The sequence below is a fragment of the Choloepus didactylus genome, chromosome 5 (genome assembly GCF_015220235.1).
Source record: "Choloepus didactylus isolate mChoDid1 chromosome 5, mChoDid1.pri, whole genome shotgun sequence".
Taxonomy (NCBI): Eukaryota; Metazoa; Chordata; class Mammalia; order Pilosa; family Megalonychidae; genus Choloepus; species Choloepus didactylus.
In genome coordinates, this window is record NC_051311.1 from 56461239 (window position 1) to 56474074 (window position 12836).

General features: G+C 36.9%; 1 protein-coding gene across 7 annotated transcripts in view; it reads right to left on the reverse strand.

The window, feature by feature from the left end:
- Positions 1-12836, reverse strand: part of CALD1 (caldesmon 1) — a 167597-nt gene that overhangs the window by 6674 nt on the left and 148087 nt on the right. For 6 of the 7 annotated variants that reach the window (XM_037836109.1, XM_037836114.1, XM_037836111.1 and 3 more), the window contains 5 exons: positions 10582-10722; positions 7379-7422; positions 7198-7276; positions 5179-5316; positions 4621-4716 (listed from right to left, as the gene is read on the reverse strand). In XM_037836109.1, coding sequence (XP_037692037.1) covers positions 4621-4716; positions 5179-5316; positions 7198-7276; positions 7379-7422; positions 10582-10722 — 498 coding nt within the window. Of the gene's footprint in view, positions 1-382; positions 497-4620; positions 4717-5178; positions 5317-7197; positions 7277-7378; positions 7423-10581; positions 10723-12836 lie in introns of all 7 variants that reach the window. The other variant, XR_005216950.1, reaches the window with a different exon arrangement.

A 12836-nucleotide genomic window follows, 5' to 3' on the forward strand; every position in this document is an offset into this window, starting at 1 on the left:
TCCTGATATTCTACCTATTTAACTTGGAACCATTAAGCAACAAACCAGATTGTTTTTGAAGAATTCTGCTACATTTGCCAGTGTAGGGAGAAGCTGCTAAATTGTCTGGAAGGCTGTTTTAAAGTTTTGGAACTATAATTAGGCACATGCTGATGCAAGCTCTGGAAAGTGGCAAATATCATTTGATTTATTTCATTCACAAAAGACAAATATTTGTCCTTCTCATGAATGTACTTCTACCTAAGAAAATGGATTACATTTCCCTTAAATCCTAAGAATCTTTTGAGATCACTTAAATAGTTTCAAGAGTCTGTTTAAGAAAATATTAATATTCAAGATGTAAGTTGGCATTAAATCAAAGAGGAAATAAAAATGAAATTACCTGACCAGACTACATTTTAGAGAAAGACCCACTCCAGAAGAATAGGGGAGAATGAAGGCAGGAGAAGCAGGTTTCCAATCAAGCAGAGACCAAAGAGTGAAGAAGAGAAGTCAGCTGAGAAAGACATTGTTGGTGATTTTTTTTAAAACAAAAAGAAAGACAAATTAAATTTTTAATCACTATGTAACATGTGATTTAGACACAAAGAACAGATAAACAGATAAAACACACATACTCAGAATTGAATTCCAGGTACAAAGTTATACTGAAATTCTATAAATTCTATCCACAAATAGCAGACATCCTAGAAATAAATCAGGTATAGATCAATGTTTAAATAAGTTAATTTTGGGGGACCCCAAATGATATTGATTTGACCAGTTAATTTGAGCACTTTTAAGTAGTAGAATATATGAAAATTATTACATAACCACTGGTAGAGGGTTGTTTTAGAACTCAAGACTTTAATCCTGTGGATTACTCTGTTTCTTCTTGGGGTTTCACTAGGTGAGGGCCATTTTGGTGAAAGGATGTCCCTCTGATTTTCACAAACCTAGACTTTCTCCTCTGCCCAATATTCAACAAGCATTACAAGCAGAGGGCTGAAAATAAATCACCTCTGGTCCAAAATCAGAAACCATTTTTGGGGTCCTATTTTCTATCTTCTTTAAGTAGTCTTCTGACATTCTGGGCTTGGACTCAGGCTGACCAGAGTACCAAGGATGGCAAATTCAGATGCTGTGAAGGGCCAGGCTGGAAATACACATGTGTGAAGAGGCTTGGTGTAAGAAAACAAGAAGAGGGAATCAACAAATTCAAGAGTGCACGCCCCTACACATAAAAAATATGCTCAAATTATAATTTAAAAAGGAAAATAAAGCACTGTGGTGTGGGCAAACTAAACAGGTCTGCATGTTGTATTTAGCTGCAGGTCACCGATATAAGATCCTGTAATAGACCTAGGGTCCCTGCTTGACCTGTCTTTCTAAGCTGCATTCCCTGGACTTAACCTTTTGCCTGTCAACCGTTAGACCTTTGTAGGATCCTTCCAGCACTTTCTGCAACTTTAAAACTTCACCTCTTTCCTGCTGGACCCATAGTATCTAGGAGTTATCCTTCTGTTATACTGGGCTCTAAGTCATGTCCTCTCCCAGAGAGACTGCCATATTGTTATCCATACTAGGGATGTGATGCTGAGTCTAAAATATAGGTTACTATACTGGAATATGAACAAAGCTTAAAGTTACTTATTAAGAATACTCAAGCTGGCTTTTTATTTACAACATCAATTGCATATTGCTTTTTTCAAGCTGGCTTTCATTCAGGAAGCCACACTAGCCTACACAAACCAATGGGGTATGGGAAGAAAGAGATCAGCAAGATTTATATTAACTGCCATGGTGTTCCTTCCTTTAACTTCACCCTCTTGTAGATGGTCTAGCAAACCACTTACTGAATATTAGGTAAAGCTGGCAATGATTTTGTAATTTCCTTGTAACACCTTTTGTCCTCTCAACAGAAAATGGGTTGTTTTGTGGAAACCTTGACATGGTTAAACCTATTGTAATAAATGAATCTTATCTTTTTTACCCTCCCATTATGAGGAGACAGAGATAATGGTAGACTCAGTTAAAATCTTGATAGTCCTGGACCAAACTTGTGAGTATAATCTGTTACAGAAATGAAACAGATCCCAAATATTGTAAACGTAAGAAAGCAAGCATCTACTAATTAGTGCCTAACATATGTGTCATACTCATATGAGAGGAAAACTTATCTTTCTCTCTTTATCTTTGATTATCCTGAGAGTTATTCAGTGGGCTCACCAACTCTCTATACTTGTATTATAAGCACATTTTGGGGAAAGTGTCCTTATATTTCACTAGGTTTTCAAAGGGATCCATAATTCCAAAAGGTTAATAATCATTGGTCAGGGGCCACAAAACATATAAATTGCCTTGGTTTTTTTGTTTTTGTTTTTGTTTGTTTGTTTTTTGTTTTTTTTTGTTTATTTTCTTCACTGTCTCTTTGAGCTGGTCTTTATTCAAAATAAGCTGTCGGAAATGATTTGACTTTTATGGAATAAGCAATTTAAGCAGCAGGCTTCTTTTCTTCTGTGGTAGGTTTGTTTTCTGCTGGCTTATTTCCAGCTGCTGGTTTCTTGATAGCTGCAGCCTTCTTTCTCACCAAAGCTTCTTAACACCAACAGCCTTCTTTCCTCCTTTCTTCCCCACCACAGGTTTTCTTGCCTGGAACCCCCTTCTCATCCAATTTGGCCTCCAGTGCTGCTGCTGCTCCCTGAGTTTGTGATTCCTGGCCTGGCGAAGGATGGTGTTTCAGAACATAGTCTTTGCATATGGGTTTAGTTTCAACATGATTCTCAGGTCTTTCAATGGGTTCTTCTTTAGGACTTGGCGATGAATCTTGCCTGGTACTCAGAAGGCTCTTTGGATCTCTGGGCTTTTCAAGATTCTGCTTCAAGAGTTGCATCATCTTACGCATGGGAAGGCTGTAGTTACCTTGAAGGAGGCAGCTTTATGCCAAGTGCCATACAGGCCATCTAACTTGCGGAAAGCACTTCCAGTCCAAATGCAGAAATGTCCCATGTGTCCACCAGCAACAAGTTTCAAAATGTTCAGCTTGTCTACATGAAGCAGAATAACTCCAGGGATGTTTCTGAAGTCCTTGATGATTCCATTGCCCTCATGAAAGATGATGCACAGTCCCCCAAGCTGGATGAAGTGATGGTTGCTTATTTTGCCCTTGCCAACTCTCATTCACTAAGAGGCACAGACCTTTTTGGGTTTTTTGTTTGTTTGTTTTGTTTTTTTATCATTCCAGGCCTTAAGTTTCATAAGAAGCAAAAGAGCTTCCTTGGTATTCTTGTAGCCTTCAACTTTATCTTCGACCCACCAAAGGAAGTTCAGGAACTTCCTCAACACAATGACCTTTAGGCATAAACAGTGCTGGTAAGGCTGAGGCAGCCAGGGCACAGCAGATGGCATATTGCTTCTGTGTTGTATTTACTCTATGGTGCCATAGATGCTATGTTTTGGTTGCTGCAAACATGCAGCCTCCAGGACACATATTTACAAAAGCACCCTGGCCAGATCAGTAAATCCACTGCCTCAAACTAACGTACGTGTTAATTTACACCTCCTGTGAGCCATTATGAAAAGAATCTCAGGCTGAATGTTTATTACATGGCTACAAGGAGTTGTGACCTCAGAGGGTATGCAGATATTTCCATTCTTTTTTTCTTTTTTTTCCTTTGGAAAAGTGATAAAATTTAGTGATTCTGAGAAAAAGTGACTTTGGAGGTTGAGAAAAAGTGACTTTGGAGGTTATATATGGAGCAGATGTATGTGATTAAATGTTCAACAGCATAAAGGATTTGGAAAGCTTTTATCCTTCTTCTGGAATGGAGTGGTTATGACAGTTGGTTTTCAGCTCCTTTGGGCACCAACAGGGCTATAAAATCCAACTTGATAGAGGAAGCTCACCAATATATGGCAGGAAGCCTAACAGGTTTTGGATTACAATGATAAATGCAAGGCAATTATATACATATATAGATATGCAATGAAAAGGTTAAAAGAATGTTTTTGTAGTAAGATAGCCACAACTTCAATAATAAAATTCTAGATTTCCAGAAACAACATTCATAATCAGTTTATATAGTTTCCAGTTTTACTGTTTTTATTTTTTAATGACTTTCCTTTGGAGGTGTTGACAACTAAATTACAGTGATTTCAACAACCCAATAATTCTATTTTTATTCCAAGTTATAGAATTAGGCAAATTAGAAAAAACAAGTTTAAAACAGCCAATATACACATGCTTTTGGGAATGATTGTATGGGTGTTTTTGACAGATGAGTGGCCAAACTAATTTGACATTTTCATTTTAAAATTCCTATCCACAATTTATAGAATAGGAGCTAAACAAATAGACCAGAAAAGAGTATAAATTGGACTGCCTCAACATTCTGGTTGCCTACTACTCTCTGTTATGGTGGAGAAATTACTTGGTTTTGTTTTATCCTTCTGGATAATTGTGGTGTGGGTGCTCAGGACTGTTCTCTCTAAATCTGAACACTTCCTTATTTGTTGTTAAGCAGTGACAGCAAAGGACAGGAGCACTGTCTTTCCAAGCCAAATAGACCAAATGCCTGTTTTCTTCTGCTGCTGGAAGCTAGGAGATCATCAGAAATATCCAGAAAACCCAAAGCTACTTACAGAAGGTTTGGGAGCAGGCGACTTGTTCCCATCTGGGGTTTTAGTTAGCCATTCATTGATGCGGCTGGAAACCCCCACTTTCAAGCCAGCAGTTTCCTGCAAAGAATCAATCATCCAAAATATTAGAGAAAAAAGTAAATTTTACCTAGAAAGAGATCTTCAAAGCATCTTGAAAATACCATTAATTATTTTCATACAACTATCATGTAACACTAATCTACTATTGGCCCATTATATTTAAGATTTTGAGTAAAATATCCTTAAAGTTGATATTTAAAGACTATGTTAACTTAGTTTCTTTTCCCTGCACCCTACCTCACTCTAAGGGTTGAAAATTATTTTCTGGCACTTTATTTAGAGTACTGTGGCCTGAGCATAGTACATAATCTAGTTTTATGAACACATTCTCTCTGAGCTTGCTTTAGCAGTCATTGCAAAGGAAAGTAAGAATTGCACTTTCTTCACTGCTTTGATTAACTAATGTGATTCCTAAAAACAAATTAAAAAAAAAAAAAAAGCCACTCCTTCAAACTTACAGGACAAAAATCATATGCTCACCTTATTTGGTGTGCCTGAAGCAGTGGGGGCTGAAAACACATTCCCTTTCTCCCACATGCTCTTGATATTGCGTACACCTTCAGCAGGAACAGGGAGATCTGAAGCCGGTGGCTTCATTGTTTTTGCAGTTTTTGTTCCCTGAAATACGTGAATTATTTTTAAGTTTGGTGCTGATAAGTTTTTATCATAAAATTACGGTAAACTTGTCTTCCCCAACATTATCATTTTTAAAATTTGTTGTGTAAACACTTGATGTCATATAGTTTGGCCTCAAAAAATAGACCATATTATTTAGATCAGAGGACCTTTCAAAAACAAAGTACCCTGAAAAAAATCTATATGGATATACAAATACTTAGAAAATAAAAGACAAGATAAAAAACAAACAAACAAACAAACAAAAAACACACCAAAGTATCCTTTTTATTGTGACACTGTTGTTAAGGTGATATTCTACTTAATTTCTCCACTTGATATTTTGTTTAAATGCCTACTGTGTGCAGGACATTGTGCCAGTCTCTGGGGAAATAGCAGTATGCAAGACAGAGTGCTTGTTAGCTGCAGTTAACTTAAATTTTAGTAGGAGAGAAAGATAGTAACTAGTCACACAATTACTAATTTAACATCCTGATAAGTGCTATGAAAGAGAAATGTAGTACCAAAACAACACGTAACAGGAGAATGATACTTAGTTTTGTGGAACAAAGAAGGCTACCCAAGGAAGTGACATTTAAACCCCATTTGAGAAGACTTGGAAGTGGCTAGGTGAAAAGGAGGAGGAAAAAACATTCCATGCAGCTGTAATGGCATACGCAAAGGTCCTGAGGCAGGCAAGAGCTGAAAGACTTAGAGAGTGCTGCAGGGAAACTACAGTGGAAGGAGAAAAGAACGATGTGAGGAAGAAAGGTGTGCATTCAACATATTCTTCCAGCAGTATGACAGGCATGCCTAGAATCATGCAGTTTCTCCTGCTCCTGCTTTGTGGCCAGTGGTATATGTCATCAAATTGGCCATACAACGTGACTGGCACCATCAGTGGCCACGGCACAGAAAAAAATCTCACCAGATTATGGAAAGCCTGTAGTCACAGTCTTGGCTTCACTGGCCCTGTGCTATGATCACACAGCCACAGAAAATATCTTGTAATTTGTCTAATATTTTAGTTGACATTTGATCTTGTGAATAAAAATCTACTTAAGTATTAGGGCTTGATTATTCATTTGCTAAAATCATCCAGGACCCCTCTCTTTCTTATTTCCTCTTATCACTGGCATATAAACTATATTATAGGTATTTCCTCTTGAGGGTACAAAGGAATGGAGAAAAATCAGGCTAATCCAAGTACTTCAAAGCAGGTACTCTGATATATAAGAAGGTTAAAACCAACTAAAATCTATCCTAAGGAGAAAAAAAACAGGATCACATTTTGTTCAGTGGAACTCTACCCTCTTAATGCTTTGTTACTTGGAAATATACATTATTTCCAAATCAAGTAAAATTCCCAGGTCAATTAGGAGGGAAAAAAGTTGGGTAGATGGATGCATAAAACTAGGATCATGATTAAACTTGGGCTGGCCATTACTTCTATATTACTTTATGCTACTACTTTTATTTGATAATAACATTTTTTGTAAGCAAAAGAGGATTGACCAAGATGGTAAGGAACCTGTTTAAACCGCATATGGGAACACATTTTATAAGGAATGAAGGATATCAAAAATATACTTGTGAACATAAAGATAATACAGTTACATATCAATAAACCCATTCATTAAAACAGTAACCTCTTCATTAAAGAATAGCTCAGGCTGAAAGTAGTAAACTAGAAATTTTAGAAAGCTCTTTTATAATTCATTACTATCCTCTATAACTAGATCAATGTGCAATAAAGCATCATTAATATTCTAGCACTAATGTGTATATTAGACTCAATTATTGTCCTAAGTAGTTCTATGATTTTCTGTGTAATTAGAGCCTTTTTCTCTTTTATAGGACAAAAACTATGAGGACAATACTCACTTCAATTGCACTGGTATATTGCTCCAGTCTGCTGTCAATCTTGGAGACCACTGCTGCTTGATGAGCTGATTTGGCACCACTGTTAAATAAATATATATGTACATACATACATAAAAATATGAGGATCTTTCCATGCATATAATAGTTCATGATTCTCAATTGAGCAATTAACCATATTTACCTTTTCTGTACAGACTTATTCAAAAATTCTGCTCGCTCTTCTATCTAGGAATTGAAAAAAACCCAGTTAATATTTTCTGCTCATAAACAGCCCATGCTACTACCTTCCTTGAACCTGGTGAATAAAAACACTAAAGAGTTTATTAGGAAGGGGCAATATTAGGGTACTGTGCATAGCAGCTCTGTTAGAGAGGAAAACTATAAGGTATTTGATAATGAGATTTAGGGGACAAAGGTGGGATTCGAACAGGATAGAGAAGAATACAGAGAAATATAAACTTTTGGAGGCAAATTAAAGACCAGACAGAAATGGGAAAAAAGTGCCTCTGGAATAATATAAGTAGCAAAATACTTACATTTTAAGACTATAACAATACTTTTTCAAAAAGGCATACTGTTATCTTTTAGGACTTATTTATGTGAGTATGGACATACCATGCTATTTAACAAATTTTTCCCACACTGTTTTATCTATATATATGGTATGTAATAAGATTGAAAAACGAAGATAGCTAGGAAATATGAACTATTCACTTACTGCTAGCCTGATTTTCTAATTGAATAGCTGTCAGGCCTATTGCTAAACTTAATTTGTCCTGGAATGCAAAAGATGGGAGGAAGGTAGAGTGAGGATGGGGTGCAGCTTCTCAGTAATCACTGGGGCTTCCCATGAATCCCATTTTAGACCATGGGGGAAATAAGAAAACCAACTCAGAGAAACTGAGAGGCAGATGTGCTTTTGGCAGTTCAGTAGTACTTAATGAATTCTTCTTCTTTTTTTTAAAGCTGGGAACCTCTTTTTGCCAAAACTAAAGCTGCTAAAGAAAACATTAAACTTTATTGAAATTGTACCACTCAAGTTCAAATATTCTTTATAAGTTAGCAAATAATTGTTGACTCCTGTGATATTCAACTCCCGACTAGAAATGTTGTCCTTAGCCAACTATCACCAGGGCAATTACCATCCATATCAGCAAATCTTGAAACTTTCTTTGCATACTACGGCCTGTGCCAAAGCAAAGGTTCTGAGTAGTTAGTTTTGCCTTGTCCAGGACAGCTAAGGAATCTACTGGTCTATCTAGAGTTCCCTGGGCTGCAGTGGTTGAGTGTCCACTTACAGTTCCCTGAGACTTAAGGGGCTCTTTCCAGGCTGGCTTCCTGGGGCTCATGGACTATTAATAAATCCCACTAAACTTTTTGGAAAACATGCTTCACTCCCAGAATCAGTTGAATAACACTTTTATACATGTTACTGAGAGCACTTCATTCTTTTCAATGATTTCTTACAAAGATAAAAGCTAGTTTTAAAAAAAAAGTTTGTTCAAAAAAGTGGTAAAGACAGCCATAAGTTTATGGAATATAGAGGGTCAATATAGTAATTCTTCTTTTTCTGATTTTAATTATAAACTTGTAGATGTAGTTCTGTATAAAAAGTTCCCAGTTGAATAAAGTGAAATATTTTGGGGTGCACAATGTACCGGCACTCTGAATATTGTCCAACCATCCATCCATCCACCCTACTTGTAACCCTGTCAGCCTGTCAGCCAAACAGCCAACCAAAATATTATATGATAACCTAGTATATAAAGTTGAACACCCAATGATGAATAAGACAGGGTCCCATCCTTTAAAAAGCATAGAATTTAGTAATGAAGACCAGTAAATAAGTATAAAAATACAAATATAAATAAAATATTCAATGGTAGGTACCACATTAAAGGTAAGAACAAAATGCTGTGATATAGGAGAAGTAACTATCTGGGAGAATTGAAGAGTTCTCAGTAGTTTTGACATTTGAGCCTAGTACTACAATTTGTATAGTTTCGTAAGTAAGTTTATGAAAGTGAGAGTGGGAGTGCTGCATGGGTCAGAGGGGAGGGAATATATCTAGCAAAGCAAACATATGTACCAGGTCCTGGGAAACCAAGAAGCTAGCAGAACTGTGGGACTGAAGAATGAGGAAAGGTTCAGCCTGGGAGGAGCACAACCTGTATTTAACATGGTTGCAAATAGATCACCTAATTTTATTTTTGCAACAACCCCGGAAAGTACACAAGTAGGTAAGTTTTCCAATTTTACAGTAAAAAAAAATGAAATTTCAGAGAGGTAAAAAAATTGTCCAAGGGAACAAAGTTAGTGAAGTGTCAGAGCTCTGACTGGGACCCAAACCATCATAAAGACCAAGTGGTATTATCTGGGGATAAAACATGCTACTTTTAATGTGAACAGGTAAGTGATTGGCTTTGGGTCATTTTAGTGTGCCATATGATATGACCTCCCACACATTTATGGATGCACACACACATGCACTTAACTATCCCAAGCCCAGCTCTGATTCCATACAATCTTTGCCTATTAACACTTGGTAACCAAGATAGGTTGATGGAAAATGAGAGTGGAATAAAAATGTTAAAAGTTCCTAGCTCTTTATATTCATTCTTTCATTCATGCAACAAATATTTATTGAGTATCTTCAGTTAAGACACTATGCTGGGTGCTCAGTAACTGTTAATACTCAAAACAAATTATATATTAGAAAATAATGACAGATTGATTATAAATAATAGATAGTATTTTCTTGAATCTGCTGTCCCTTAATAGAACATCAACCATTCTATCATCTCCTTGACTCAGCTCCTTCTTGCTCCTTCTCTTTTCTCTTGGCACCATCTACATCTTACATCAATTAGGAACTATTTTCCATAAAGACAGTAGTAAGACCAATCTCATCCTGGCAAAGGAGCTTATATCCAAGTCACATTTCACTTTCTCCCATGATAATAGCATTAAAACTTGAACCTGGATCATTTCCAGTTGCCCTGATATAATAATGACCAAGAAAAAATGATGAACTAGTAGCAGGAAAAGCAGCTTAAACCTTTATAACATACTTGCCCATTTTATAAACTTTAAATGTTTCCATTCAATTGCTCAAAGTAATGAGGCACATGGAGAGCATGGATCAGCGAAACAGAGATAAACACAAAATGTCATCTTAATTTATACCAAAGCACCTACTAAATAACAGATATAAATATCACCATTTTCTCTCTCTCCCTTCCATCTGTTGGAAGCATAAAGAAGCTATGAAATGATTGCAAGAAGAATAGCAAAAAGATAACTAAATCAAAGACCTTAAATAATCAATAGCTAAACAAGGAGATAAAAGCAAGTTTCTAATAAATATTTGCTGGAAAAAATTACCTTGAGAGATGAGCCTTTAGGAGTGAAACACTTAAATGGCTTCTTCTCATCTGATAAGCCATCTTCTGGCATCTTCTGACGTTTCTCAGCAGCTTCTGCTCTTCGCTTTTCAATCTCTTCTTTTAGCCTCCTCTTCTCTTCCTGTGAGAAGGACCAAGTAACAAGGACAGCAATATCAGATTGAAGCCAAAAGGAAAGACAGAGTACTATAAGAGGAAGAACACTAGCCCAAGAGGTAGAAGACCCAGGTTCTAGACTATCTACTTCCTCACAAGGTTAAGCCTGAACATTGAAGTCCATCTGCCTGAATTTACTTTCTGGCTGTCACACTTCTCAACTGTGCAACCTCGGGCATGTTACTTATCTGTCTTGTGCCTTGGCTTCTTCATCTGTAAAATGGGGATAAGAATAGTGCCCACTTAGTCAGGCTTTAGTGAGGGTTAAATGAGGTAACACGTGAAAAGCTTAGAATAGAGCCAAATTGTATGAGAGGATTTTACTATTGCCTCCCCACACCACTCCTACCTCCATATTTAATTGAGTAGTTTATTATAGCTGGTTTGGCAAACCTGAAATGCTGTAGATATTGTCCAACATTGGTGAAATCACAGATGTTCAAAACCTGTTTCATTAAGCCCTCTGTACCTTCATTCCTGGCCCAGAATTCTCCTCTGTCTTCTCCCTCAGGCAGGAAGATTCAGACTTATGATCAAGATGCACACCCTCTATGAATGATTGTCAGAGAGTTTTATGTAGTCTTTTATGGTTTTCAAATTGTGAGATCTCTGTCACTGGATGGTCTCAAGCAGAGACTGGATGTCCATCTGCCATTAGATACGGCAGAAAGATCCTGTGTTCAGTGGAAGTTAGACCAAATAATCTAGTCTCAATCCAGTTCTGAGTTCCTGATTTCCCTCTGCCTTCGTTGACACCCTCTTCCTCCTCTAAACAACCATAATAACTATGATAACAACAAGGATAACTTCCACTTCTTGAGTGCCAGGCACTGTGTATACGATTATCCATTTAATCAACAGCACAATCTGGCAAAGAAGATATTACAGATAAGGAAAAGAAGACTCGTCGTTCAGTAACTCGTTCAAGGTCTCTACTTGTAAGTGGAGAATTAGGATCCAAGCCCAAGTATGTTTGATTCTAAAGCTCTATCACCCCAAATTACTTCCCAACCAAAGGTTGCTGGCTTATTGAAAACCAGTGTTGGGACCATGGAATAATTTATCCAAACATTTGACACAGTTCTGGACATTTTTCTATAGGATCTATGTCAGAAAGTAATGCAGTCTTTTCATATATTTCAAATGATGGGAGTTTACTTTCCTAAGATTAGAGGGAAAAGCTCTGAGAAGCTGGGTTCCAATCCTGATTTTGCCATGTATTAGTAAAGTAACTTCAAACAAGTCACTCAAAACTATTTGATTCCCAGGTTTTTTTTTGCCAGAAAATTAAAATAATTATGTACCTCAAGACGAAAGGAACTAATGCACTATGTAAACTGGAGCAAGATGTGTTTTACTTGGTTAAGCATTTTTTCATCTGTTGAACCAAAATTTGCCTCCTTGTAACTTTATCTGTTGCTTTTAGTTCGGTCTTACAAGATGGAACAAACTTATCTGTTCATTCATTCTTAAAACGAATAATTATTGGGCTCCTGATACATGCCAGGCACTCTGTTGGGTCCCGGGTATACAGTAATGAACAAAGCAGGTATTTTCAATACCTGTTACATTCTAATCTACTTATTCCTCCATTAAACACACACACACACACACACACACACACACACACAACTATTTATCTTGTATATAAAAACTCTTCAAATAGTAGAAAACAACTTTCATTTGTTGTTTGGTTCTTGTAACCACTCTGCAAACCCCATTGTCCTTCTCAGTTCTCTTAACTTCTTATTGAGAGGCAATACAGGGTAAGAGGTTGAGATGAGATTGCCTGTGTTGAAATTACAGCTCCTCCACTAATTAACTGTGGGACCTTGGGCGAATAAATGGGGGCGAAAAGAGCATCCACACCAGAGAATTATTATGAGAATTAGATAAATTAATGTCTATAAAGGTTTTAAAACCGTGCCTAGCACACGGTAACTTTATTAATCTTAAAATATATTTTTAAGACCCCATGTTCACAAGAGCAGCAGCATTTCACTGGGGGGACTATTATTTCCTGGGCTTGAACCGTCAGTCCCCAGAGAAGCATTCAGGAACGTGGTTAAGCGACGGGCT